Source organism: Falco rusticolus, chromosome 3, assembly GCF_015220075.1.
Source record: "Falco rusticolus isolate bFalRus1 chromosome 3, bFalRus1.pri, whole genome shotgun sequence".
In the NCBI taxonomy this organism is placed as follows: Eukaryota; Metazoa; Chordata; class Aves; order Falconiformes; family Falconidae; genus Falco; species Falco rusticolus.
The window spans coordinates 41,856,016-41,883,214 of record NC_051189.1 but is presented as its reverse complement, the minus strand read 5'-3'; the positions used below and the strand labels follow the sequence as shown (position 1 = coordinate 41,883,214).

The following is a 27,199-nucleotide window of genomic DNA, read 5'->3' as shown; positions in this document are numbered from 1 at the left end:
ATATGCTGGGTAAAATATCTCCATGGCTCTGGACTGTGAAGATATTTTACTTCTGACAGTTGCATTACTTCCACAAGTATGTTTGTGTGCCCTGTAGTAATTGTTTTCTAGAACTATTATTTTTCCTGTTGGAGCAAAACAAGGATGTCAGCGTTACAGAGCTCTGCAAAATCAGGACAAGTTAGTTTGCTTTGGTTGGCAGGCCTAACAAAAAGTCTAGGTTTCATTGTTATCTCCTGTTAGGTTAGAGTCCTGTTTGTTTGCTAAGTCTTTATTTATTCATTGTGGGAGGAGAAAATTATTAATGGTTCAGGAAACATTTTACAGAAGTTGAGTAACATCAGTTTTTGACTCTGCAGAAGTATGGATCATATTTGCAAATAAGTGTTTGCAGATGAAAAAGGTAATGATGTCAGCAAATAAGCCTCTTGTGCATTTTCTTCCTAGTTTTTTCTTTCCCCCCGGTGTTTTGCAATAGTTCAGCCTCTGAAATTTTTTAGCAAAACCTTATGAAGTTCAACAGAGACAAACAGAGAAAACATAATCCAGGAGTGCAGCACAGGCTGGGATCCACCCGGCTGGGGAGCAGCTTTGTGGAAAGTGACCTGGGGGTGCTGGTGGACCACCAGCTCACTATGGGTGAACACTGTGCTGCTGTGACAAAGAAAGCCAACAGGATGCTGGGTTGCATCAAGGGCATCACCAGGAAAGATAAAATAGAAGATAAAATAGTAATTATCCCACTTTATTCGGCACTTGTCAGGCCACACATGGAATACTGTGTTCAATTTTGGTCCGAGCTATATAAAAGAAGATGTGGACAGGCTGGAGAGGGTCCAGAGAAGGGCCACAAAGATGATCAAAGGACTGGGAAGCCTGCCATATGAGGAAAGGCTGAGAGAAATGGGTTTGTTCAGCCTTGAAAAAGGAAGGCTTAGACGAGACCTTATCACCATGTTCCAGTATTTAAAGGGTAGCTACAAAGCAGGTGGAGACTCCCTTTTTACAAGAAGTCACATGGGTAAGACAAGGGGTGATGGATACATAACAACAGGTATGTGTTACTCCTGGGGAGATTCTGATTGGACATGAGGAAAAATTTTCACAATGAGAGCAATCAGCCATTGTAATAATTTCCCAAGGGAAGTGGTGGATTCCTCAACACCGAACACTTTCAAGGTTTGGCTGGACAGGGTGCTGGGCCATCTTGTCTAGACCATGCTTTTGCCAAGAAAGGTTGGACCAGATGGTCCTTGAGGTCCCTTCCAACCTGGTATTCTATGATTCTATGATTGAAATTCCCAAGTGATGCTTCCAGACTGTTCATAATTCTAATTTGAGGCTGGGCCTTAAATAATAAACGTAGAAGGAAAAGCTGACCTTCCAAAATGAAAACTATATTGGCTATTAGCTTTGAAAAGTATTAATTCCATGTTTTATTAATTAAAAAAAAATTAAATCAAAATGGCAAGTGAAGAACAATGTATTTCTTTGTTTCTGCAGAAAGAGAAATTCCGTATCTATGATGAATACTGCAGTAACCATGAGAAGGCACAGAAAGTTCTTCTTGACCTTAACAAAATAAGAACAGTGCGGACGTTTCTTTTGGTAAATAAACTTTGAACTGGTTATGGTATTAAGCTTAATACTTTTGACTGGGCAGTGAGTTGTTAGCACTGTCACCTCCACCATAACAACTACAAGCACACCTGCAAGTGGTTAGCAGGCGGTTTCAGCTGGGGATGGTGATTCTAGGGGAAGTGGTTGCCTACGCCATATTTTCACTGCTGCACTTGAAGCTGCGTGTAATACAGCATTATAGGCAGTGTGCCTTGAACTTGCTGATCAAGAGGCAAGGGTGTAAAACCAGCTGTGTCTGTAGAAAGGAAAAGGAATAGGATAAGATATATAAGGAGGGATAGGGAAAGAAATTACAGAAAGGGGGCTGGAGGACTCATCAGTACTTCTGAAGAGAAGGTTCTTGTTCTGGTATTGTAGCCACAGCTGTGCCACATAGGAAAATGTTTTGTTATAGATCACAGGAGTAGCCGTCCTGATCTTAGATGCTGACTTAATATGAGGTCAAAAGAAACAACTACACAATTAGTCTTTCACTGTATAAAGCAAATAAAGGAGGGGTTTTAAAATGTTATGACAGTTGACAGGCCTTATGATTTTCTCACAGCAAAACCAGTTTCCATGTAAATACTGAGTTTCCTAATAGTTGACATAAATTGTTAAAAGAAGGATTCAGCGTGGAATCATTTTTGTGTTTTCCTTCATGGTGTCTTGTGATAACAAGGTCGGCTTTGAAATGTGGAGCCTACTATATTGGAACTTCAATACCTGAGAAGGTGACCATAGATACATCAAACTTCAGAGTGATCAGATCTGATTATTGCATTTTGGGACTGGAGAGCAAATGACACTACCAGCAAAATGTCACAGTGCTGGCAGTATCACAAGTTTTATTTAATTTTATTAGTTATTTTTAGCATGCAGTAGGCTTTCACTGCTGCTGTTGACAGAGTTCGTGGTGAAGCTGTCCTATTGCTGGATACTGGATCTGCCTTCCTAGCTGCATTTACTTACAGACAAGTTAATGAGCATTGTGTGAATTTCCTTATTGTAGGGGGGTATGGGGTGACATGAAGTGCCATCTGCCTTTTTGCTAAGAGTCTCTTATTCAGCAGTATTTCATTCATAGTTAAAAGCAGCTTCAAAGTTGCCCTGTTTTTCCTCAGCGGCTGACACAGGTATCCTTCACCTTGCCCCAGACTGAGGAGCTTCACACACATGGTTCTTGTATTGGGATCAGCATGGCCAGACACCAGAAGAAGGGGTGAATGCTGACTACAGAGACAAAAAGCAAAATACTCTGGAGAAAGACTGCAAAGAGCTTGTTTTGTGAGAAAGGAAACAAAGTGTGCAGTTGTGGCAGTTCATGATGTGTCAGTGTCATGTACTCCTGGGTGCATGCACAGAGCTTTCACAACTGCTTTCGGTTTCTCATAGATTCAGGACAGGTCTTTAGAATAAGTGGCAGCAGTCTAACCTAGAGAACAGGAGGTCTGACTGTGTGATTTGAAAGTGCAGTGAAGCCTTCTAGCCAGACAGAACAGTTCAGGTCATTAGAGATACAATTACCTTTAAATACTTGGGAGCTGAAACCAGACTTTTGAGCCTTTGAGTATAGGCTCAAATATATAAACCATAGTCTGCATTGCCATTATCTTGCTTGGTCTTTATCAGTAAAGCTTTTTTTGTTGGCAGGTTGAATGAAATCCTTTAGGATAAAGAATCCTTTAGGATAAGACAGAAACTGCTTAACCATGAGTACAAAGCGGAGACTAAGGGTGGGCGTAGAAATCCCCATAGCAGCACTGGTTATGGGGTATGTGCGTTGTGAGTTACGTGCTGAGTGGAGCAGCCGTCTGGTTGTGTAGCCTCTGTTCCATCAGCAATGTGTCTGCATCCAGATTTGTGGCCTGCGTCAACATACCATCTGGCTGTGCTAAACTACTTTTGTTTAGTGTTCTCAGTTTAGACATCTTGCTCTTTGAAGCTGTAGATTATCTCATGCCATTGCATCACAATTCCTTCTGATCTCTCCATAAAATAATTTTCATCATTACTTTAGGTCTTTGTGTACTTACACTTTAATTCCAGCAATTCCAAATATTTGCTGTGATGTCCCTTGCATACTTTGTTATCCTAAATAGTCCTTATTCTTTTCTCTGGCTCAGCTGCTTTTTCACAGATGCTTCCACCCAATATTTCATGTATTATTCTCTGCTTCAATAGTTTGATGTCTTGTCAAAGCTTACTTATTCTTTAGCCCACAGCTAAGTATATTTTATTCAGTACACATAATGTTTAAATATAGAAACATGTAAACAGAACACTTTTCTTGGGGTGTGTATTAGGATGGCCATGTTCAGACCTTTCAGACCATCTTTGATGCTACTTAATGTTGCAGACACGTTTTGAAACCAAAAGCCCCTACAGTGGACACCCTGAATTATTTTTTTTTGTGTTTGTTGACATATGAAATCATATTTTTAGCATTTTATTTACTGTCTTTTATTTATAAACTTAAAAAAAGCCCTCTCTTAATCACACTGGATGAACAAGGTACCTAGGGGAGATACCTGTGTAATGCCATTGTGTCTTCCTTGTCATGTATGGTAGTCAGTGTACCTACCTGTGCATGTGTTCAGGCCTGTTCTTTTGACAGTCTTGCAAACTTCCTTCGTTACATATATGTGTATAATTTATATATAGCTTAGCCTATATTGCTGTGTACATACGACCTTGTCTTTATTTCTGATAATTTTCTTGGGATTTTTTAATGATTTGTGAAACTGTTCACATCCCAGAACTGCATGCTCCTTGGAGGACGCAAGAACACAGATGTACCATTGGAGGGATATCTAGTAACGCCGATACAGAGAATATGCAAGTATCCCCTTCTTTTAAAGGTACTTCCAAGATTTTTATTTAGGACTTTATACTTTCTGTATAAAACTGGTTGCTAAGCATATTTCCAAACTGCAGGAACAATCTCTCTACACAGTGAATAATGTCTTTATTAGATATCGGACCCAGACTTGCTCTCATTAAAGCTAGTGGCAAGTCTTCTGACATCAGTATTAAAAAAACAGAGGACTTTGGCTGGGTCAAGACGATTAGCTCCCTTCTGCATCTAATTGTAAGGTTGACTCTCCATTGTTGAATATAAGTGAGCCATTTAAGGGAGTTTAATGAGACTGATTTCAGCTGGGTTTGACCATGCCCTCGCTTTAAGTGCTTGGGATAGCAGAGTTGGCGACATGCTTTGATGATTCTAATTTACCATCAGCAAACTGTAAATGAAAAATATTTATCAAAAGGATTTGTAAGAAAAACTGTAGAGTAACAGTAAGATGTTGTAGGTGGTTCTATGCACGTTTATATGTTTATTTTTATTTTACTGTTACAACCTAAAACTTAATGAAAAATGTAAATTTACACTGATAAATATTAGATATTAAAACCTCTGAGTTACTGAAATTTTTCCATGTTAGGAAATTAAATAATACAATTATCAGGAAAGTAAATATTGAAAAAAATATTTTTGCTTAACACATTAAGGTCTAATACTGTTTATTGTTTCAAATAGAGAGAGAAAAGCCAGAGCAGATAATGTTCGAGAAGCTACTTGAAATCTGATTATGGGACAGCATTTTTTACAGTGTGTATGAGTTTCTATCTGAAACATTGCCAGTTTTGAGGCATATGCATTTCATTGCACTGACATAAAAACCTAAAAGTAAACATGTTAAAATAAAGATTTTTAGAAGAAGTTAAAGAATTTAATAATTTCAGTGATGTTTGAGTCATCCCAGATATCTTTGGTTTTACAGTTCCCTTGTCCTATTTTAAAATTATTTTTATATTCTATTTTTTGAATGAAGGATCTACAGATAAAATGGGGAAATGACTAATTACTCTAGGGGACAATTAAATTAATATAGTTATGTTAAATAAATGTAAATATAGGGTGTTGTGGCAGCAGGGTTAGGGCTCCAGAGGAATGTACCCACGCCTCCGTCAGCATATGCACTGAGGGCTGTCCGTAGTCAGTCCAGATGTAAAGGGGTAGTTGGCAGATTGAGATGGGAAATCTCAAATGAGTACTGGCAACTCCACTTTTGTTTTCTAGTATGGCTGCCATTACTAGTAACCATCTGAAATCAGTGAGTCACCTAAGCTATTGTTCAGTTTTCTGGTGTATTGCACTAGATTAAACAACAGTGTGGAGCTAAAGGAACATGTGTTTGGCCCTGAGTTGCAGGAAAGGCAAGTGTTAATTTTGACATTAGTAAACTAACATTTTTAAGCAGAATTTTACCCTTGCTGTCGAACAGTTCCATCCTGTGGATGGAAACAAAAAACACCCCAATCCCCCAAAAAGAAGCTCAACATGAAGAAACGTTTTTGGAGGGAGAAAGTAGCTGAAATGCAAACTTTTTCCTAAGTAGTTTTTTTTATTGTTAGTCATTTATTTCTCTGAGTTTTAGTGTCATACTAGGACACAATGCTGGAGGGTTTATTTTCCACCTAGTAAAAGAGAGGTATGGCTACTTTTTGATTTTGTATCCTAGTCTATTTAAGTCTCCTGTAATGTACATTTAGAGATCAAAGACAGGTTTCTTTTTTCTTTTTTCTTTTTTTTCCTTCTTTTTTCTTTTTAAATGTCTAAATAGGAATTACTGAAGCGGACTCCAAGGAAGCACAGTGACTATGCGGCGCTAATGGAAGCCCTCCAGGCCATGAAAGCTGTCTGTTCCAACATAAACGAGGCCAAGAGACAAATGGAAAAATTGGAGTTTTTAGAAGAATGGCAGTCTCATGTTGAAGGATGGGAGGTACTGTCCTAAGATTTGTCACTTTGTATATTGAGGGAGTAAGAGTTTTCAACAAGCATATATTGTACTGTTTTTGTGACCCTGAGGTACTGTCAGCTCCTCAGTTCTGTGAAATCTCAGCTTTTATTAGGGATCTGCTCTGTAAATTGTGTTGTCCATGACTGATCATCTCTGTATAAAATATCAGACTTCCAGGAAGGAGGGCAAATATTTAGTGTCAGCCTTAGGATATTGATCATTTACATCAACATGCATGTGTGCACACATACACATCTATAAATCCTCATTTAACTGCTGCTGTGATTTAATGCTGTCCATGGCTGCCTAATTGCATTTTGTCTGGTTGAAAAAAATAATTGATAGTTTATTATTGATTAAGCACTGAGTCCATAAGTTTTTTTCAGCTTGTAGGTAGTCCCTTACTGTTTGCTGAGCTAAACTAACATAAATGTATTCAATAGAATCTGTGTAAGACTTATTTTTTTTCCATAGTTTGCAAGTGGAAGCTCTTTAATGCTTTAGTTTGTGAAGAAACCATAGGTCTGTTTCTGAGTTAGTTTTCAATAGTAACCAGAAGAGCCACCCTTTCCCTTAGATAACAAGATCAAGTACTTGTAGTAGTAGAATCTTCCTTTTGTATTATTTTGAGCACTATCATTAGTTTATACAGAAAGATAGATGTAGATAGGAACGTATCTTTAAATTGCCTGAGTTTTTTTCTATTGAAACATCTGAGCTGCCTGCAGTGAGATGAGAGGGAAACACAAGTGCAGTTCCAGTAAAAAAAAATGTAAGCAATGTAAATGTTTTTTAAAAACCCCATTTTGAATGTAATACACTTTTTTTTTTTTTCAGACACAAATTTCAACATGGAAGTAGTTCTTCCTTTTTTGAATGGTTTGCTCAAATGTGCTACTTCTCTTCCTAAGAGAGATACTTAAGAACTAGAGAAAGATATTTTTATCCCTTTAAGCTCTGTGGAAGGCTTGCTGACTGGAAAAGGTAGCAAGGAAAAGGTATTTTTTACATGGTAGTCTGATAGACTGAGACCTGATCTTTCGGCTGTGTAGTGGGAAACGACATTTGTACAGTGCAGAGAAAAGAAAGGATTAGGGACACTGATGGGACACTGAATCAGAGAAGGCTTTGAGATAGACCTGTCTGAACTTCAACTGACACAGTTTGTCAGGAAGTGTGACAACTAAAAACTAGAATATTGATTAGAAGGGTCAACTTTTAAGTAGATGCTCATAGTAATAGATGAAACAGCAGAAAGAAAAAATAGTGTCTACACAGTTCTGTTCCCTCTCTACATCTCCTCCTTGCCACCTGCTGTTTCTTGAACTTGCTGTGCCTAAGTACACACTCTGGTTCTGCAGCCGTGGATTCAGTCTCTCCGATGCTTTCCAGAAGAGTGCAGCAGAACAAGTAACTATCTGAAGTAAGCATAAAAATTGTGCTGAACAAAGAACCTCCTAAATACTGCCCATGACACCACAATATTATTTCCTGTCTGCTCCACATGAAATCTCCTGATCTGTGGACTTATGCAAACTTTTGGTTTGTTGTTAATTGAGTAGTATGGGAAGATTTGATTAATTGTAAACATGGATTAAGCAACCAGTTTTACTTTAATCAAAATTCTTTGTGTTACTTCAGTGCATTGTGGGATTTGAAATGTATCACTCAAGGTATTTTTCCTGTGTAGCAGCATTTTCAAGAACAGCTCAATTTCTGTAATTGGGCTAGGTATAATTAGAGCACAGCAACCCTCTTATGCTCGAGTTCAGGGCACTGTAATCATTTGGTACAGGACTGTTAGTATAGCACCTTCCACAAAAATTCACTGTGCCTCAAGAGAAGGAATTTTAGCAAGTAAAAAAGCTATATAATTACTGGTTTGTATTCAGACAAGCCTTTCTACATTTAGTTTTAATCTTCAATCTTAATTATTTATAAAAACAAAAGCGTCATTAAAGACAAATGACTTGTGTGTGTGTACTCACGCTATGATATCATTTGTAGGATTTTGAAAAACAAAGGACTAGTTAGATAAAGTAAACCTCTAAATGTTGTAATTGAGAGGAGGTCTAGTTGACCTAACACTTTCCAAAAGAAGCAATATCTTCACAGCTGATTTTTTTAGACTAGGTGAAAATAAGTTTCTTTTTTTTAATTAGCTTGAACTTGCTGACATCAGCAATAACTTGGAAAGACTAGTGTATGTGAAATTAAAATGCATTAGACATGCTTGTACAATAACTTCATGATGGAAGCAACAGCAAGTTAAGTGCTTATAGTGCTGAATATTTTATGGCAAGGAAATTTGTTAAATAATCCTTATTGCCTATCACTGACTTTATTCCTTCTATTATTTTCAGCTTTTCAATTAAATTTTGTACTGCACTGTAGTGATTAATATTATTCTACTTGATTTCAGTGCCTGACTCTTACAGATATTTATCAAATCCATCTTAATGAATGCTCTGCAGTGTAGAATTACAGTATTATTAACTCAGTGCATCATTAGTCATGGAAGTCGGTTAAGACTGTTCTCAAACCTCTAAACCTGAAAAGGGAATCCACTTTCCTGCATTGTTTCTTCTGAACCCTTAGTAAGGCATACAGTAGTAAATATGTTTGCTGTTGGAAATATATTAATAAGTCAAGCTAACAATAAGAAAGGATAACAATACGGACAGAAGCATGGGAAACAGTCTGCTCAGAATGTGTTCTGTGAACCGTAACATAGGAATTTCCTTCCAACCTTGTGGGTTTTTTTTCTTTGGTTGTTGTGTACCCACAACCCCCACCCTCCACCCCAATTTAAATTTAGGATTTCACTTGTGCTTGAACTCTGAAATGGCATCATTGTTTTAAAATACTATGTTTTCAGTGGAGTTATGTGGTGCTTATTGTAGTTTAGCTGATCAGGTCTGCTATTATCATATGGCAACTACAGGGTGCCCAATCTGGCAAAATTGCACTGATCTTAATATGCGCATCCTTTTCAAACATAATATACAGTTAGTCCTTGAAATGGTAAGAATCCCAGAGCATGTATAAGAGCTAATCGTATTTTGAATGATTCCCAACAACAACTACAAAAAACCTCTGAATGCAATGTATGAGAGTGGATTTAATTAAATAAACATCTGGTTTTCTGCATTGCCTAAAAATAGAGGCAAACTTGTTGGAGATTTCCTTCCAGAAGGAAATGCTTTAGCACATTGCTTGGCCCCAACTAGAAGGAAAGGAAAAAAACATACAGACTATTTTTAGAATCTGATCAAAGCATGGCTTGAATTCCTATACATAAGTGTCACAAAGTGAAGCTTTTCTTTATTATGATAAAAATACAGATTCATGGAAAAATGGAACATCTGTTTCAAGAAAGTCATTATACTAAAAATTTTCTTTCTCACTTAATTTCCTAAGTGGTTAAATTTATTGGCCTGAATTCAGAACTTGTGTAGGTGGCTGTTTCAGCTGGAGAATGGCTCAGCAACTGAAGGAGTCTGTCAGTAAAATTTACGTGGAAGTTTCAGTGAGAGAAGAAAAAATAAAGTTGTTGCATTTGTTGTGATCTGGAAACTGAACAACAGTGTGAGTCACGGACCAATTTAGTGACAATAGCATGGGATATTCTGTTCTTTTCCATTCTGCCATAACAGCAAGTAGTATTTTAATAGAGATTTCTGTTATAAACACCAGAAATTTTGGCCCTTTCCCCTATTTTATTTCTATTTCCTATGCCCATGTGCAAGTACTGAAGAGTATGTCAATATCTGTAAAATCTGACATTTATCACTGTTAATGTGTTGGCCACTGAATCAGTATGGTCAGACCTCTGTGTTTGACTGAAATTTGCCTGGAATATGTAGATAAGTAGCTTTTGTAACAAGCAAAACCAACAAATGCTGCTTTTCATTGCAAGGTAATAAAAGTCATAAATTTTAATCTCAAAGATGGGTATTTAGTGACTTAAGGATTTTTTAAAAACAAAAAAAATACTGTTTTAAATTTCTTGCATATAGTCTCTTTCCTTCCAGTGCATTTTAAAGCATTTATTTTATGATACAGTCATGGTAGCCCACATTTCAGACCTCTTGCCCAAGCCTTTGCCTTAGTGGAATGATAGGTGACTGACTGGCAGCCAAAGGTTGCTAGAAGCAGTTTTACCTGAACAGCCTGCAGGCTCTGAGATCTTACAGGCTTTTAACTTCCTTACCAGCTGTCTTGATAAACCACAGAGTCCTTGGCACTAGTGCTACCCACAGGAGAGGACTGCTCTAGTTAGATGTTCGGAGTCTTCAGTGACTCAGTAGGATAGATGGAGGAAAACCTAATCTAGATTCACAGTATAAGCCTGCTTTGCAGGTCAGTTTTTTCCAATTGAATCCTTTATATGTTTTATTGGAAGATGATTAAAACAGGTTTATTTCTACAATACATGGCATTTCCAAATTGACCTATTACAAAAATGCTGGTTTCACTGAAAATGCCCCATCAGTACTAATTGTGGGTAATTTAAATGCGTAGAAACATGAATTGCAGCGTAGTAGTAATGATTTTACATTTAGGTTGAGCAACTGCATGATCTTCCCTTACAAGCCCTGAGTATAAATGTACGTATTCATGAAATCTTTGAAATAGCAAATTACTTTCCAGGTCCATATTGCTCATATTTGAGATTTCCATGGTAATTTCAATTGAAACATTTAGTAAAAACATGCTTGCATTAGAAGGTTTTCGTAATATTTGTTAGAAAAGTATGGCTTGTAGGTAGTATAGTTCAGCTTTAGCTGTGCAGTAGATAGCCTCACCTGCTTCTGGGACAAGAATGATCTTTCATCTGTTACTGCAGCCTCAAACCTTTCCCTATGAGGGAGACAGCTCGGAGTTGGATAAATGAATTATCCTGCTGGGCTGGATATCAACTGTAGCTTGGTGCTCCTGCTTTAAAGCCATGTGGAGGTTCAAGGTGTAGCTACATCCTTCATGAAATCATTGTTTTAGTTGTCAGTCCTTGTTTGAATTGCATGGTGGATATGGTAGTGCTTGTGTGCCCTCTGCTTTATCCTTTTTTCATCATGTTTTTCATCCCTAAAGGAAGCGCTCACCCCAGGTGTATAGACAGCAGTGTTTTCACATAACATGCCCTTCCTCTTCCTTTCAACTCCATGCCCACCTGAAGTCTAGGAACAGGCTGACCCTTACAGTGTTACATAGACAAGAGGTTGGCAGGTTTTTTTTCTCTACTAGCAGGCTTATGTAGGACAGCCAGATGTGGCTTCTGATCCTGTTACCTTATTCCCTGGAATTCAGCAGATAAACCAGCAGTAACAAAATTCACTGACCTGTGGCCACACCAGCACAGGTTGTGATCTTGTCAGAAGGTATCTGATAAAGTGAACTGAATGCTGTTCAGTGTTTGGATAGGAGGGCCTCCAAGGGAAAAAAAGTATCTCTAGAATGTTTTTTTCATCATTTAGCAGTTTATATTAGGAAAGGAAGAAAATGAAGATGAAAGCAGTAGCAAAGGGTAGTAATGTGATACAGATAATTTTCACTGCCGTATTGTAATGTTGAACTTGAATCATGAATGAAGTAAATCCTGACGATTCACGTAGCCTGAATTATATATGTTTTAAATATGTATAAAATATGGTATTTTATAACTTGATGCAGGCAAGTAGCAGATCTTTCTAGGACTGTTGGAAAGAGATTGTATTTTTCTACAGTGAAAATGAAATTTTTATGTAAAAAGAGATGAAATGTTTTCATAAGACCCTTTCTATGAAAAAAATAGACCCTTTTGTAGAAAGCTGAAACTGCTGATACGATTTTGAAGCCTTAAGCTGAATTTTTTTGGCTTCCCTACAAAATAACCCCAGATTTCCAGCAAAACTGAAGTTTTCTGTGAAAAGAAACAAGAAACATTTAAAAAATATCTATCCTTTTAAAATGCAAATTATTATTAAGTACTATTCCAGCAAATTTTAAAAGCAAAATCAGATATTGTTTACTCCTTTTAATACACAAAGACAACGAAATAGAATGGAACAAAATTATCTGCTTTTCTGTAGTTGTGGTCAGCAAGCATTAAGTACAGCCCTAAATTATGCTCAACTTATATTACTGAGTGTACTTTTAAGGTGCTCCAATATTTGGTTTTAAATAAAACTGTAAAATTAGTGTGCCGGCTTCTGGTTCTGATGCTGTCGTAGGAAGGGAAGTATGGTGTAGTCTCTATGGATGATGTTCATTTTTGGCTCCGTTCAAACCTAAATGGAAATGAGTAGGTAGGTAGTTCTGATGCTGAAGCTGCTTTATTTAGAGACCTGAATTGTGTTCCAGTGTGATGGCTGTGCAATGTCTCTTATCATCTCTGTAAACAGACTGCATTCGCCTCAGAACAGTCTGAGCTATTGCTCAATATTCAGGGATGTGATGTACAAAGGATGAATGGTAAGATGAAGAGCTGAGAGCAGAACCCATGATTGCTTCTTGGCTCTTAATTGAATGCATTTTCCTTTGGGCTACTGTGGTTAGATCAAGAAGAGGAAGTAACTACAGCTATTGCAGGCATAAGTCACTCAGATCATCTGTAGTTGAAAGGAAAGTCCTAGCTTTTGTGGGTTTCCAAGCTGGCTGTTGACTGCCTCAAGTTAGGAAACTCCTCAAGCCATGGATGGGTATGCTTGATGCAGCCAGCAGGCATAGTTATCAATAAGGTCACATGGCTGGATGCATATAGCTCATGGACAGGAGCTTTGCCCCACAAGCACGTGGATTTTCAGAATAGCAAAATACACCTCCGAATTCAAGGCAGGCTTTCTTGAGAGGTAAATTTCTCTTTATAAGGCGTAGAAATGCCATGACTTTTTCACAGAAGTATTTTGAGGAAAATGTTAAGCTGTGTTAATTGCTTCTTTTTCATTAACCTTTATGAAAATGCCTGAAAGAATGATCTACCTTGAAGTAAAAATGAGGCATGAGAAGTTTCATTTGAAACATTTAAGCTTAGCAGAATTCTGATGTCTTGAGATTGTGTTATGAGGAAGTATGCTAGACAGTCTTAGTTGTATGTGCCACTAATAGTTTGCCTGACTTTTAAACTTAGCTGTTTTTTGATTTTGTGTTTAGCTTTATTTAATGTAGAAATATATACCCTTGATGATGTTCAAGTTACAGGTTGCTTCAGCTTCCAAATTCATCTTGGCATGGATTATGTCAGACATTTCTGACTAAATAGTAAAGTTACTGAGGATAAGAGTTGTTGTATGAAGTTGGCCTGATTTTTCAGGAGTGATCTTGTGCACATACGTAATACAATTTGGAAACTTTAGCAATTAAACCACACACCCTCTCCAGTTAATGGCAATACTGAATGAATACAAAGCTGGTGTTAAGCATCATTAGAAATTATTATTTAATTACAATGTAATAAATTACCATGAATTTTATTCTTGGCGTTTCCAGAGAATCATTATGGTTGTGAGTTTGTATAAGAAACTTTTCCTTAATTGGTGCACAGTCCTTCAGTTCTCGCAGAATAAAAAAATAATCTCTTTCCAATTGATTTTAGGGGTCCAACATCACAGATACGTGCACAGAAATGCTGCGAAGTGGACTACTACTGAAAATTTCAGCAGGAAATATCCAAGAGAGGATATTTTTTCTTTTTGATAACCTTTTGGTCTACTGCAAAAAAAAGCACAGGTAAATGATTAATTTATACTTTCAAAAATAATGTATTTTTCTCACAGCAGAGCTAATCCTTTGTATGCTCTTTCATAAGAATATTTGAACACCACCAATGTGTTTACTGCAGTTAACTGCAATATAAAAGTCAGGATTTTTAGAGGGGAACTGTCACCCAAAGAGAAGTATATTTAATTCAAACATTGGAAATATTTTATATGAATGCAGAATCCAAATGATGAAAGGGACACACAACCTGTTTTGTCAGTCTTCCACAACAGGTTATATGTGGTGGCCTCATTCTCTTATGCGAAGGGTCAACAGACTGAATTTTCAGTTCAGACAAATGAGTATTACGGCTTATGCTATAAAATAAATCTTTACAGATTCAAGAGTTTCAAGCCTTGTATTTCTAATCAGGGAAAACAGCCAGGAAGCTGCTGCTTGCTGCATTGCAAGGAGCAATACCTTAGTTTAGCAGTAAGCTTCTGCAGTTAATATTTGGTGCTCTTATGCTTCTGAGGAATAAGACCTCTGTGTACATGCATCCCTCTTGGAACTGCTTCTTTCTTTGACCCAGAACCTGTTTTTGAGTAGCCACTGAATACATGTTACTGTATAGATCCTTGATAGATTCCTAGATACGTGAAAGACCTTGAATATGGTCTCTTAACAGCGCTGCTGAGTACCATTATCTTTGCTCTGTCTCTGCACACTTGTGAGTGGTGTCAGAGGAAACTCCCATCATCGACCTTAGTGTCCAGTTGAGAAAACTGACTGCAACTGCTGAAACAGTAGCTTTATAAATCCAGGTTCTACGGTCATCACCCCTGCCATGCCCATTGGATCAGTGTGAGTGCTGCAAGATTTTCAAGGGTGGTTCCAGATTTGATAGCCAGCTTTCATCCTTTTTTGTCCCCAACTGTCTTTTACTAGTACCCTGGATTGTCTGTAGCATCCAGATGAAAGATGTTTTTCTCTGCACCCGTAATATCAATTTGTTTAGATTAGTGCTCTGGCTTGGCAGTGGTCCTATTTAAAGGATGAATCCTGACCTAGCTGCTTTTGAGGGCTGTACATGAGAGGATGGTCAAGTGAAATGTTAATGCTAAAATGTACGCTTAGTGCATCTGAGTGAAGGTAGCTGGTCATGCAGTCCAGCATGTGGGAGCACCCAGCACCATCAGCTTTGGGATGAAAAGACTGAGGGCAGCCTGATGACATAATGATTTCCTCCTCTCCCATTGCTTTAGCTATGTGTGGGGAGTAGTGTGTGCTTTTTGTCTTCTTCTTGCTACCTGTTTTTGGTGGGGGCAGATGAGAGGGATGGAGATAGGAGGGTTGGATAACAAAGACCAGAAGTCTTATATCTGTGTACCACAGCATGTGTTGCGTAGTCTAGTTGTAAAATCAGTAGTACATATACAGCTACAACCACCAAAGTAAATGGAAGTTTATGCATAAAATGCACAAATCTGAGACCAATTTTTCATTAAGGCTTTAAAATCTTATTAGCAACCCTTGTTGTTTGCTGTGCTATATAGTTTATATATGGTATTTTTCATACGAGGTTTTGCATAGGTCTCATCATTCAAAGGTATTATTTTAAATGCTTTAAAAATTATTTTCCCAAATAAGTTTATGCTCGTACTCATTTTGTCATACATAAGAGCAGGTGGCTAAGGGTTGGATATCACTCTCCTTCTGTGCTAACTATAGGGATGTGACCGTCCCCCTGCACTGGGCACTGGTGAGGCCGCCCCTCGAATGCCGTGTTCAGGTTTGGGCCCCTCACTGCAGGAGGGACACTGAGGGGCTGGAGCGTGTCCAGAGACGGGCAGCGAAGCTGGTGGAGGGGCTGGAGCACAAGGCTTATGAGGGGCGGGTGGGGGAACTGGGGGTGTTTGGCCTGGAGAAAATGGGGCTCAAGGGGGGACCTTATTGGTCTCTACAACTACCTTAAAGGAGGTTGTAGCAGGGTGGGGGTTGGTCTCTTCTCCCAAGGAACAAGTGGCAGAACAAGAAGAAATGGCCTCAATTTGCACCAGGGGAAGTTTGGGATGGTTAGTGGGGAAAATTTCTTCACTGAAAGGGTTGTCAAGCACTGTAACAGGCTCCCAAGGGAGGCGGTTGAGTCACCGTCCCTGGAGGTAGTTAAAAGTTGTGTAGATGTGGCCCTTAGGGATGTGGTTTAGTGGTGGACTTGGCAGCGTTAGGTTAATGGTTGGACTTGATCTTAAGGGTCTTTTCCAGCCTAAATGATTTCATGATTCTATGGTAGACTTGTGGTTAGATTCACTGTAGCACTTGTGGAGCTTCTTGCTGAACCAATATGTTGGGAAGATGAGACTCATCAGTATGTGGTGTAGAAAGTGGTAATTGTGGAAAGTAGCCATGAACCTTAGTGATAAAGAATGTCTTGTAGGGACCTTTCCACATGGTAAAGCTGCTGAGTTTGTTCTGTAAGAACTTTATTCAGACTGGACTGGAAATGATTTTTTTCCCAGTAGGTTACCACTGAAGAAGCTGCTGACTAATCCTAAGGAAGGTTTAAAAATCTTCTTCCTCAGTCAATATTGTTTCCTCCTATAGAATACTCTGTTAACAGGGAAGCATTTACATGTGAGAAGATAGTTCATTTATACTTCACTAGCTATAGTGAATCACTCCTTTGCTTTTGTTTCAACTCTTGCTTAGGTTGCAGAACATTTGGAACAGTCATAGTAGGAACCATTTAAGAACCTTGTGATTATACCTAGTGTTGAATACTGAATTTATTTCAAGGATATCCTCCTAAAACTTCTCAGTTGCATTTTTATGTAGACTGGTTAAATATAAACTAAGCTATTCTCAAAATTTCTAATTTTTGCTAGATTTTGTTGTCTGACAATTACAATTAAATTACTGATTACGTAGTATCTTTTCACTTGTCCACCTATGAATTACTTATTTTTGTAGCCATATTCTAGTTAAAATGCACTATTAGGTGAAAAATCTCAAAACACACAACAGGTCTGCGATTTCTTTAGTTTTGAGCAACCATGTCCTACATGTCGTTGGGTGACATGTAGCTGGATGTCACATGGTGACGTCTCTGATGACATGAGAATAACTCAACTTAGAACATAGTTTCAGAGTTTATGGTGGGAAATGAATTAGTTATATGCCAGCAAGATACTTTGGGTATTGATTGGCAAGTAGGTAAAGAAAGTGTTGCTCACAGGAGGTTTGTATTTTGGAAATTTTACAAAAATTGACCTATTTTTATAATATGAGGTATTTTGTGTAATTTTAAAGCATCCTTTTGCTGTGGAGTTGTATAAATGTAGATTGCTAAATTTGGGTTCATAGGTACAAAGGTCACTAGAATTATTAGATTTACTTCACTTTTAAGAGAAAAAAGTATGTAATACTGAACCTTTATGCTTGGTGCTGTTTTGTTTTTTGAAAAATATATTATTCAATTTTTGAATAAGAAATTTATGCCATATTAGATTATTCATTAGACTGTAATGTTTGAGAGGCAGGTCATTTTCTGAAGTTTAGTACCTGTCTGGAGTGAGTGAAGGTCAGAATTCAGACGATTATACCTTTGTTTGATATACACTCTTTACCATCGTTATAGGCAAAAATGGACAGAAAAATCATCTCTAGCTTGTCTAAGGTGGGAAAACCTACTTACAGCTGGGGTTCTCAAAAGGCCTTGACTTCACTGAGGACAGAGTTACAGCAGTGCACACTGCTTTGGAATACACCACTGTGAAACTGCCACAAAATTTTGGCAATTCTGAATTGTAATTCTTGGTTAACCCTTATGTGAGGAAGAAAGAATGTTGTCTTTATTCTTCCATGCATAAATGCCATTTATGAGGCTAATATGGGTAGGTCAAGATTCATATCCAAAGGTGTTCTTATTTCATTTTTTCAGTCATGCTACCCTTGTGTTGAATTTCTTGACTAGCATAAGGAGGCTGCATCATTTAGGAGGAAAGATCCTCTCAGTACAGTATTTTGTCTTTGATGGCAGACAGTGGCATATAGATACCAAAGTGGTGGGACAGAGCTTTTACAGATTGGAACTTCCCTGATAAACTCTCATGTCAGCCACCAATTTGCAGCTTAGTCGTACCAGAGATGGATGTTGTTTGCATTAGGATCAGCAGTGCCCCATTCAGCAACGGTTTCCACAGTTCAACTGCACATGTATAAATGTATTGTGATTCTTACAGTAGTCTTTAAATGCTACATGTCCAGGTAGTGGTGCAGAAACATAGAAAAAGGTGGTGGATGACATGCCTACCTGCTCTTTCTTTTATCAGGCGATTGAAGAACAGCAAAGCATCTACAGATGGCCACCGTTACCTTTTTCGGGGCAGGATAAATACAGAAGTGATGGAAGTAGAGAATGTAGATGATGGAACAGGTGAGTATATTTGTGTTGCTCATTAACAGAGCAGTCTTTTGAGGTGGTGAAATCAAATGCAGCTTTGTGATTTCTTTGAGAATGGAGGGTGCTTCTTATACTCAGAAAGCAAGAGTAAGATGCCACTTTAAGAGCACTATCTGCTTGTATCAAAACTCTGCTCCTGTGACAGATCATTGCTTTCATACATTATTAGCTGGGCAGTTGTAGATGACTGTTTTACACAAACATGAACAGAGTAATAAAATAAAGTGATATTTGTTGCTCGGCTGAAATCATATATTTAACTTCACTTTACAGCATTCCAGTGCTCTTAAACGATATTATCCCTAGGTATATGATATATTTGTAAAAGCAAACGGAATAGTTACCTCTGTTGGAATGAAACCTCAAACACCATAAATACTGAAATTGTAAAATAAGTGTTTAAGAAAAAAGGAAGGATGCTTTAAATACCTTTAGGGATATAATCCCTATGATTGCTTGAATTTTCCTGACACACATTAGAAAAGTGAAAAACCAAAGTAGTCAGAGAAATGTCAACTTTTGTTTTAGAAACTTGAGTTTAACGTTTGAGCTTAACTGTTATAATTTCCTTATGATTAATAAGGAAAACCTTAATAATTTTCAGCTATTTAATGTAAAATTATAAAAAAAAAAAGGGGGTGGTGGTGGCGTGAAACCTGCAGTGGCATTGCAAATATGTAGGTCTGGAGGAAATTTATGTGAGTTATATATTACTTCTCCTGATTTAAAAGTAGCATTAGGTTTGTCCTACATCTATGGATTCCAAGCATTTCTTAATGTAGTTCCTTTCTAAAATTGAGCATTAATGACAAGGATCCTACAGCTCAAGTAAGCTTCATAGAAATCCTTAGTATAAGTTAAATATTTCTTTAAAATCAAGAATTTTTGAAATTGTGTTCCTTGTTTTAAAAACAGTTTGCTCACTTATTCTACTGGGTAGACTTGGAGAACTGTTTGACTATTGCTCTTTTTGCGACAAACCAGTTTATTGGAAGACTGTTCTGTCTGTCCTCCATCTCTTCTTTTTAAGTCTTTCAACCTGTTGCCATGGGTCATGTTTTCTAAGTTTTTATTACTTTTTGTGTCTTTTGGAATTTTGGTTTGTTTTTTTCCCCCTAGTTTGTTACATTATGAAGTGTCCAGACCTGAAACTTTACTGGTGCCAAGTGGAAGAGAATAATTACTGTAGTGCTGCATGTGGGATGTCTGTTACTAATCCCAGGATTGTCTAGCTTTTCTGAGAGCATTATTTTTGATTTTTTAGTTTGTGTTTCAGAATCCCACACCAGATCCTTTTGTGCATTACTGGTGCCTTTTCCATTCTGGTTTATACTGTATTAATATCTGAGAGTAGGTCCTAATAATTACTTTATTTTCTGTACTGAATTTTGTCTTACTATTTCCAAAACTTATTAAGCATTCAGAATTCATGTCTTGTTCCTGAAAGTTCACGCAGTGCTTCTTGCCTGGGTGCCATCAACAAAGTTATTGCTGAACTGTTTAAGCTCTTGGTAGAACTAGGGGAAAATGCTGAACATAAGGTGGAGCACTGTGGTGTCACACTTGGTTAATTCTCTTTGGTTTTTATACATTTTTTTGTAAGAACTCCTTGACATCTGTTTCAGGCTATGTGCTTTACCAGGCCCGCAAATTTAATTAATGGGTTAGAGATACCTGTGGGTACACTGTAGGGAATTTCATCAATCCTCATTGACTTGAATATAATTTATCCAATATTCTATATGCTGCTGTTTCCCTTTTCTGGCCTGTATTCCTGCCCAATTGTTAGCTTTATTTGTATGAAATTTCAGTCAATGCCTTTTTTTATGCAAAAAAGAAAGTTGAGTGTTTCAGTCTTTTATGTTATGTATTATTATTACATGCTTTAGAAATAGGAGACAGTTTTCCTGTTTCCATTATGTCACTTTCTAAGAGGGTATCTCTTAGAAATCTTGACATTACTGTGGCCACAGAGGCTTATACCCACCATATTCTTCCTGATGAATACCCCAAGAATTCTGTATCTCTTTTCTTTCACTGGTTCTGATACCAGATACTGCCATGCTTTTAGTGTTGGCTTTAGCAAATATTTCTTTTTTTCCTCCTTCCATGACTGCCCTGCCTTTCTCAAATCTGTCCCACCTTTCTTCATTTGTTTGTTGTAGCTATTCAATCCTTGATCCCTGTCACACCATCAGTTTTCCTTCTTACTTGTTTTCTTTCTCAGTGAATCTTCAAGTATAATTTGGCTAAGCACAAATCATCTTCCTTTCTATTCCAGACACCAGTAGTCTGATTTCCTCCAGCCACAGGACATTTTGCTGCCATCCCCATTTCCTACAGCCTTACACATTTTACTGGAGGCTGTTGTGCTTCCTTCCCACTTGCTCTCCTGAGCTATATCAAATCTTGTTGCCTTTATATATGCAACGTGTCTAAAATCTGTCCTCCTTTCCACACTTATGAAACATCAGTTAATGGTTTGGTTATTTTGATTTCTAAATTATTAGGGTGGCAGGTGCCCCATCCATGAAACATCGAAGGTCTGGTTGGACAGGACTCTGAGCAACCTGATCTAGTTGAAGACACCCCTGCTTATTATTAAGGGAATTGGACTAGATAACCTTTAAAGGTCCCTTCTAAGCCAAACTATTCTATGATTCTATGGTTATTTTTACCTGCTTTTTTCCCCATATCCTTGCATTTTCCACCTTCTGCATTTCAGTTTGTCCAATATCCTAAAGTATTTTTTTCTTGAAATTATAGCTATTTTACCCCTCCTTTCTATGGTTCTCTTTGAAATGTGGAAATGTCTGTGCTATTTCCTGGGCCTGTAGCACCTTTCTGCCCTTTTCTTGCCACCCTCTCCCCCTGCTTTAGAAAAAAATACTTAATTTTTCCTTCCTTCTGGTCAGAAGTGTATTCCCTCTCCTCACACTGATACTTTTTCTTTCACTCGGTCATGATGCCCTTCTTTAACCTTGCTTTGTCTTGGTTTCTTTACTGTTCTGTGTTCTTGTTTTTTATTCCCTGTAGTCATCCACATTTGAACTGTAACCTGGTGCTATTGGGCTGTATTCTTTGTCTCATCTCACTCATAAGTGTAGTAGTCTGGCTGTCTGAACCTCATTCACATTAGCTTTGCATGTGCTTTTTTTGGCATTGTATTATTTTATTTTCTTTAATCATCAATTACTGATCACTTTCTATGTGGAAGCTCTGCGTGCAGAGTACTTATATATTCGTATCTATGCATGACTCTTTCTCGTGTACTCTTCATGGGTCTCTAAATGTCTGTAAACATTAGACTTTTGAGTCCAGATGATGCTTCCACAGTTCTTTACAGTAGATTTGGGGATCCTCTCTTCACTTGGTATAAGAAACCATAAGGCTCTGCGGAACACGAGCATTCGCTCTCAGCATTGATAGATGTAGGAATGTAGTTTTCGTTGTTCTTAAGTAGAAGCACAGAAATAGGAAAACAGATTCCCAGTGGGATTTATTGTCATGCTAATGGCATGCCTACAGAAATTAACAAAGCTTTTTCTGAAAAGCAATTTTTCTTTGATGAAATTAGGCCTTGGCTGAGCAGTGCAGTTGGTGTAAGCTTTCTTTTTTGTTTCAACATCATGAAGCATTCTGGTTTTTTTTGATTGCACTGATTAAAGTGGAATGTGTATTACTTATTAGGGCAGACTATTTGTGTTCTTAAAACAATGTGGCTACGCAACCACTTGCAAGTATTAGAAATTTGGTATATTGTGATGGTATTGTTTTTTCTGTGTTCAGTTTTTAAAATTCAGTTTTGAGAGAAAAGTATATCTATAAAGGCATTCATCTGCCATTAAGTGAATGTTATTCAGTTTATGAATACAAGCACTTGAGACTTAGGAAATTCCAGATTTATGGTTGCTTATATTATCTTAGTTCTGTCCCCTGTTATCTTGAAATGAGGCACAATATAGAAAAAGCACTACATGATAATAGTAACCAGAGACTGCATCAGAAAGTATACAGAGGGGGAAAGGAATGATATTATGCAGCAGTTATTTCCTTGGTATTTCTGAGCATCAGTGCTCCTAAGAACTTAAAGTCTGAGAAGCTTAGAAGTACCTCAATACAGAGATTTCTGTTTGGTACTGCAAGAGAAGAAAAAGAATCTATTGTATATGGCTGTAACAAATAGCTTCACAGGCATCTCTCAAAGGTTTGAGTCTTGAATGTTGAACAATATATTACAGTTCAAATGGCAAGCTTTAATGTATTATCAAGTATCTTTTGTCATCTTTTGTCACCTTTTCTTGGGAAGTTGGAGGGTTAATGATTTGTTAAGCATGCTTATTCAGACTTTGCATGGGGCAACATGAAGTCTCATGCTCTTCCTCCTTCTGTTAACTATTATATCAGGTTTGCAGATCCTTTGTTTAGCCTGACTGGCAGCTGTTACTGCCTTGATGTGAAGAGTGTGCATATATCCTATGCAGCTGGCCAGTCAGAACTTTCATACCTGCTGGCTGACTGGCTGGCCGGTATGTCCACAGCTGTTGGTGAGATTTTGTTCCATAACCAGTCCAAAAAAGGTATGAGTTTATATGGGATGATAGTGTAATGCTGAAATACTTTTCAGGAGACTATGGGCATGGGTGTACTGGGGAGAACAAATTGCTCATGGGAACCTTGGAGAATTGTAGTCATGGGGAACGTGGGGAACAAAAGAGAAAGCAGGGGTGTTGCAGTTAAATGCAGAGATTGAAATTGAGCTGGCCATCACAGGAGTGTGTTACTATTGCAAAACTGGGTGATAGCCACCCGTTTTTCTCCACTTGAAAACATTGCCATCTGTGCACATTAGGCAATCTTAGTACCTAGCTAGGTTATTGGGCTTTTCACAGAATTTGGACAAGTTTGTAGTGGCATGAGATAAATGTGGTCAAACTGCCAGTGTTCTTGACCCTGCAGTTACAGAGTTTCAGATGCCAAGGATGCTGCACGTTTAAAATGTCATCTTTACATAGAGATACTCAAGTGGCTGGATGAGCCATTTTTTCCAAACTAAACTGCTTAAGTGGATACCAGTTTCCTGCCCAGAGTGAAATGCGAGGATCTGAATCTATTTTTGAGTCTGAGCCATCATTTTTTACCTTTTTGGCCACAATTTTAACTGCTGCAGTTCACTGCATTAGAAATCATAATATTTGCCTTCATTACATGGGTGTTGTGCTGATAGATATATGCAATAACAAAGACCACAGGAAAAATATCACCCTGTAGTTTTATATGTATTAGCCTGTAGCTTAATAAATAAACAAAAAGGTGCAGCTAGGGCCATATTGCAAGGTTTGGAAGTATATGCTCAAATAATACAAAGGGACCTTAACCTTCCTTCCTCCAGCTGTGCCTTTGATCTCCAAAGGTCTGTGGTCTGTCAGCTGAGAGCTTCTGTCTGAGGCTTCTTTCCTTTCACTGATTTGTGACTCCAATTTTCTGACATTGCGTGTCACCATATGATGGCTAGTTTTCTAGAAACAGTGTTTTTAAAGGCACAAAGAATATCATGTATATGTTATGTGAATAAAAACATGTATATGTTATGTGAATAAAAACATGATAAATAGGTGATATAAACATGATGTTGCAGAAATAACTTAGTTCGTTCCCCCCCACCCCCTCTCACAGACTTGCTTGTGCTTTCTTTACACACTTTGAATACTAGACAGTTTTGTTGGTTTAGAAATTAGCCATCAGTCTCATGAGTTCCTAGTAGATCCTGACATTTCCCAGCCCAGTATACAAAGCTTGGCTGCTTTCCATCTAATTAAAATGCAGAGTTATTGAAAGGATACTAGCATGTCTGCTGAGATTTATGATAAATCTTAGCAAGCATGTCAGCAAGGGTTTCAGTTTTGGAAAATCCCATCTCATTATACAAAATAGGGCTGAATTATGAAAAATATTTACAAAGAAAAAAGCTCTGTACTTATTACAGTAGGTCAGGGCTGGCCCTAGGACTTTCTTGCCTCTTAATGAAAGTTTGTGGTGAGAAAATGTTGACCTTTTGATTTTCTTAGTATTTTGTACGGTGGTTGCTAGTTCTAGTTTTAATCTGTATTTTATGCAAAAAAATGTATTTGTTATCATGAGGCATTTATGGCTTAAAATTTTCCCCCAGGAAATGCATGTAATCATAGTGAAGGATATTCAGGAGTGTTAGTTTTGGAGAGGAAGTCTGTTTAGCTAATTTCTGAGGAAGATTTATGGCTAGCATGTTAAAATCAAGTGTTATAGAAGTGAAGAAAGACTAATAAGTAGTAAATTGTCTGATTTTTATAGCATAGTGTTTACATGTTAGAAGTCAGAAGTTCAAGATATCTAAGGACATCAGCAATTGTTACCTCTCTCCTATAATGTGCACACTGAACATAAGGCTGTTAGGAACGTATTTCAAAAATTATGCATTTTGTTGATGCATTTTTTTTTTTTAAATCGGGGTAAATCTTGTATTGTATTTCAACTTGTTTTAACAAATAAGTGTAGATATTTTTTTATTCAGGTAACCAGTAAAGAGATATCAAATCTATATAATATGCTTACTTGTCATACAGAAATTGTATTTCCCCCCCCTGTATATTTAGTCCTTTTAACATTTTAATAGTAAGTCATTCAATCAGTACAGCAGCTTTGAGTGATTTAAGGGGCAAAACCACAATGCTGCTTTTTAAAGGAATTATTTATTACAGTTTAACATGAACAAAAGTACTCAAAGTACCGTCATCTGTTCTTTTAATAGGACTCTGCCTGTTTTAGTGTTAAGTTTATACCTTCTTCCATATGCTAGGCAATTCTCTGTTACATTTTAAGAAGGACATTATTTATTAAAAGTTAAAAGTACAGCTTATTAAGTTATAACATAGTTCACAAGCAGCACAGATAACTTTAAGTTAATTTTTATTCTTCTTTATTTCCTGAGCTTTATGTGTAAAGAGTTCTTAGTAATTATAGAAACCGTTGCTTTTTTAAGTATTGGTGCTCTTTAAGCCATTCTGTCTATTCCCAGCTGACTATCACAGCAGTGGCCACACTGTTATTAATGGCTGGAAGATCCACAACACAGCAAAGAACAAATGGTTTGTATGCATGGCAAAAACCCCTGAAGAGAAGCAAGAATGGCTGGAAGCTATTTTGAAAGAGCGAGAGAGGAGAAAAGGTAGGTTAATAAACCTCCTTGTGTTGCTTTGCCAGAAATCCATGCTGTATTTTTATGTTGAGATATAAAGCAAAAACAACTGCTAGGCAAACTTGTGGTGTCAAGTTCAGCTAAGGTTTATGAATACCATCTTGGAAAAAATAAATCAAACTTGTATTGGGAAGGGCATAATGGCTTGAATCATGTAGGCTGGTAGCGAATGCTGTTTTGGAAGTGGGGAGATGATTTAATCTATGATTTTGCAGCCGATCCTCAACCAGTATAATTTCACTGAGGCCTGTGTACTGTTATGGTTTGTAATATATGACGGTCTATTCTAAATGTCTTGTGGGATTTGTATGCTTTGCTTCCCTTTTGTGACTAGCTTTTTGAATCACTGAAATGAGCAGGTTGTCTGTGTTGGATCTTCATGCAGATGATCCAACATGAAATAGTACAGAATATACCCACAACCTCTTCTTTGATGTATTCTTCCATCTCCAAGAAAGTAAGAAATCACCATTGACGAAAAATGCCTTTTTGAATAACTGAATTACGTTGGAAGAATACTTGGTTGAAATATAGTCCTGATCTCAAATGCAACCATGAATAAACTCATGTATTCAAGATGAACACAGAACAAAGTAGGACCAGGGAAAGATGATGCATCATCATCTTCTGGAGCTAATTTCATTTGCAAGCTAAAATATCCTAATCAATAATGATGTTTGGAGCCTTGTTATTGAAGGAAAAGATGATGTTGTAGTTAGATCTGAGATTTTTTTCCTGGTCTGTGCAGATTTTGTGTCACCTGTTGCAGTAGGCATTGATTTGCGCCTCCATTGTAAATGGAGACCAGCAGTACATTCTTCTGTCTTCTGAAGTTGAATACTGAACGTTTGTAGGACATCTTCCGTAGGACCAGAGTTTCAACTAGGGTGTCTGAGCGCCGGCTAATTAATAGTGACATCAGGAATTAATAGTAGAAAAGCTAAAATGATGCCTTAGATGCCTCTAAAAACTTAACATTTTAAAAATAACAAATGAAAAAGCAATATGATTAAGATGGTGTCAAATACAACAAAAACCAGGTTTGTCTGCTTCTCTATGGGGCCTTGTCTGAAACTGGCTGAAAAGGTTTTTAACAAGTTGCACTTCACTGTTAAGTTTCTTAGCTCCTCTAGACTCTTGATACATTTAGGTAAGAAACAGAGTAAGTAGGAGTATTTTATGTTGAAGTATTCTTTCTACTTCACATTATACTATTGAGCAGCTGGTAGTTGAGGTGAGTGTGCACCAAAGCCTGCCAAGCTTGAGGACAGAGGTCGCCATCCCAAAGTCAAGCCATGGATTTTAGCATCCAATGATTCAGGGAAATTTTCAGATCCTGGCATTCTCAGTGGGTTTGCCACCAAGGAGACAGCCATGAAAGGAGGAGGAGGGGATTTT

At 37.6% G+C, this 27,199-nt stretch overlaps 1 protein-coding gene across 1 annotated transcript in view; it reads left to right on the top strand.

The window, feature by feature from the left end:
• The window catches only part of PREX2 (phosphatidylinositol-3,4,5-trisphosphate dependent Rac exchange factor 2), a 182,255-nt gene that overhangs the window by 49,823 nt on the left and 105,233 nt on the right, over positions 1-27,199 (top strand). Inside the window, exons 5-10 of the mRNA XM_037380618.1 lie at positions 1,504-1,608; positions 4,380-4,481; positions 6,249-6,410; positions 14,002-14,135; positions 18,437-18,540; positions 25,622-25,771. Of these exons, the coding sequence (XP_037236515.1) occupies positions 1,504-1,608; positions 4,380-4,481; positions 6,249-6,410; positions 14,002-14,135; positions 18,437-18,540; positions 25,622-25,771 (757 nt within the window). The remainder of the gene's footprint in view (positions 1-1,503; positions 1,609-4,379; positions 4,482-6,248; positions 6,411-14,001; positions 14,136-18,436; positions 18,541-25,621; positions 25,772-27,199) is intronic.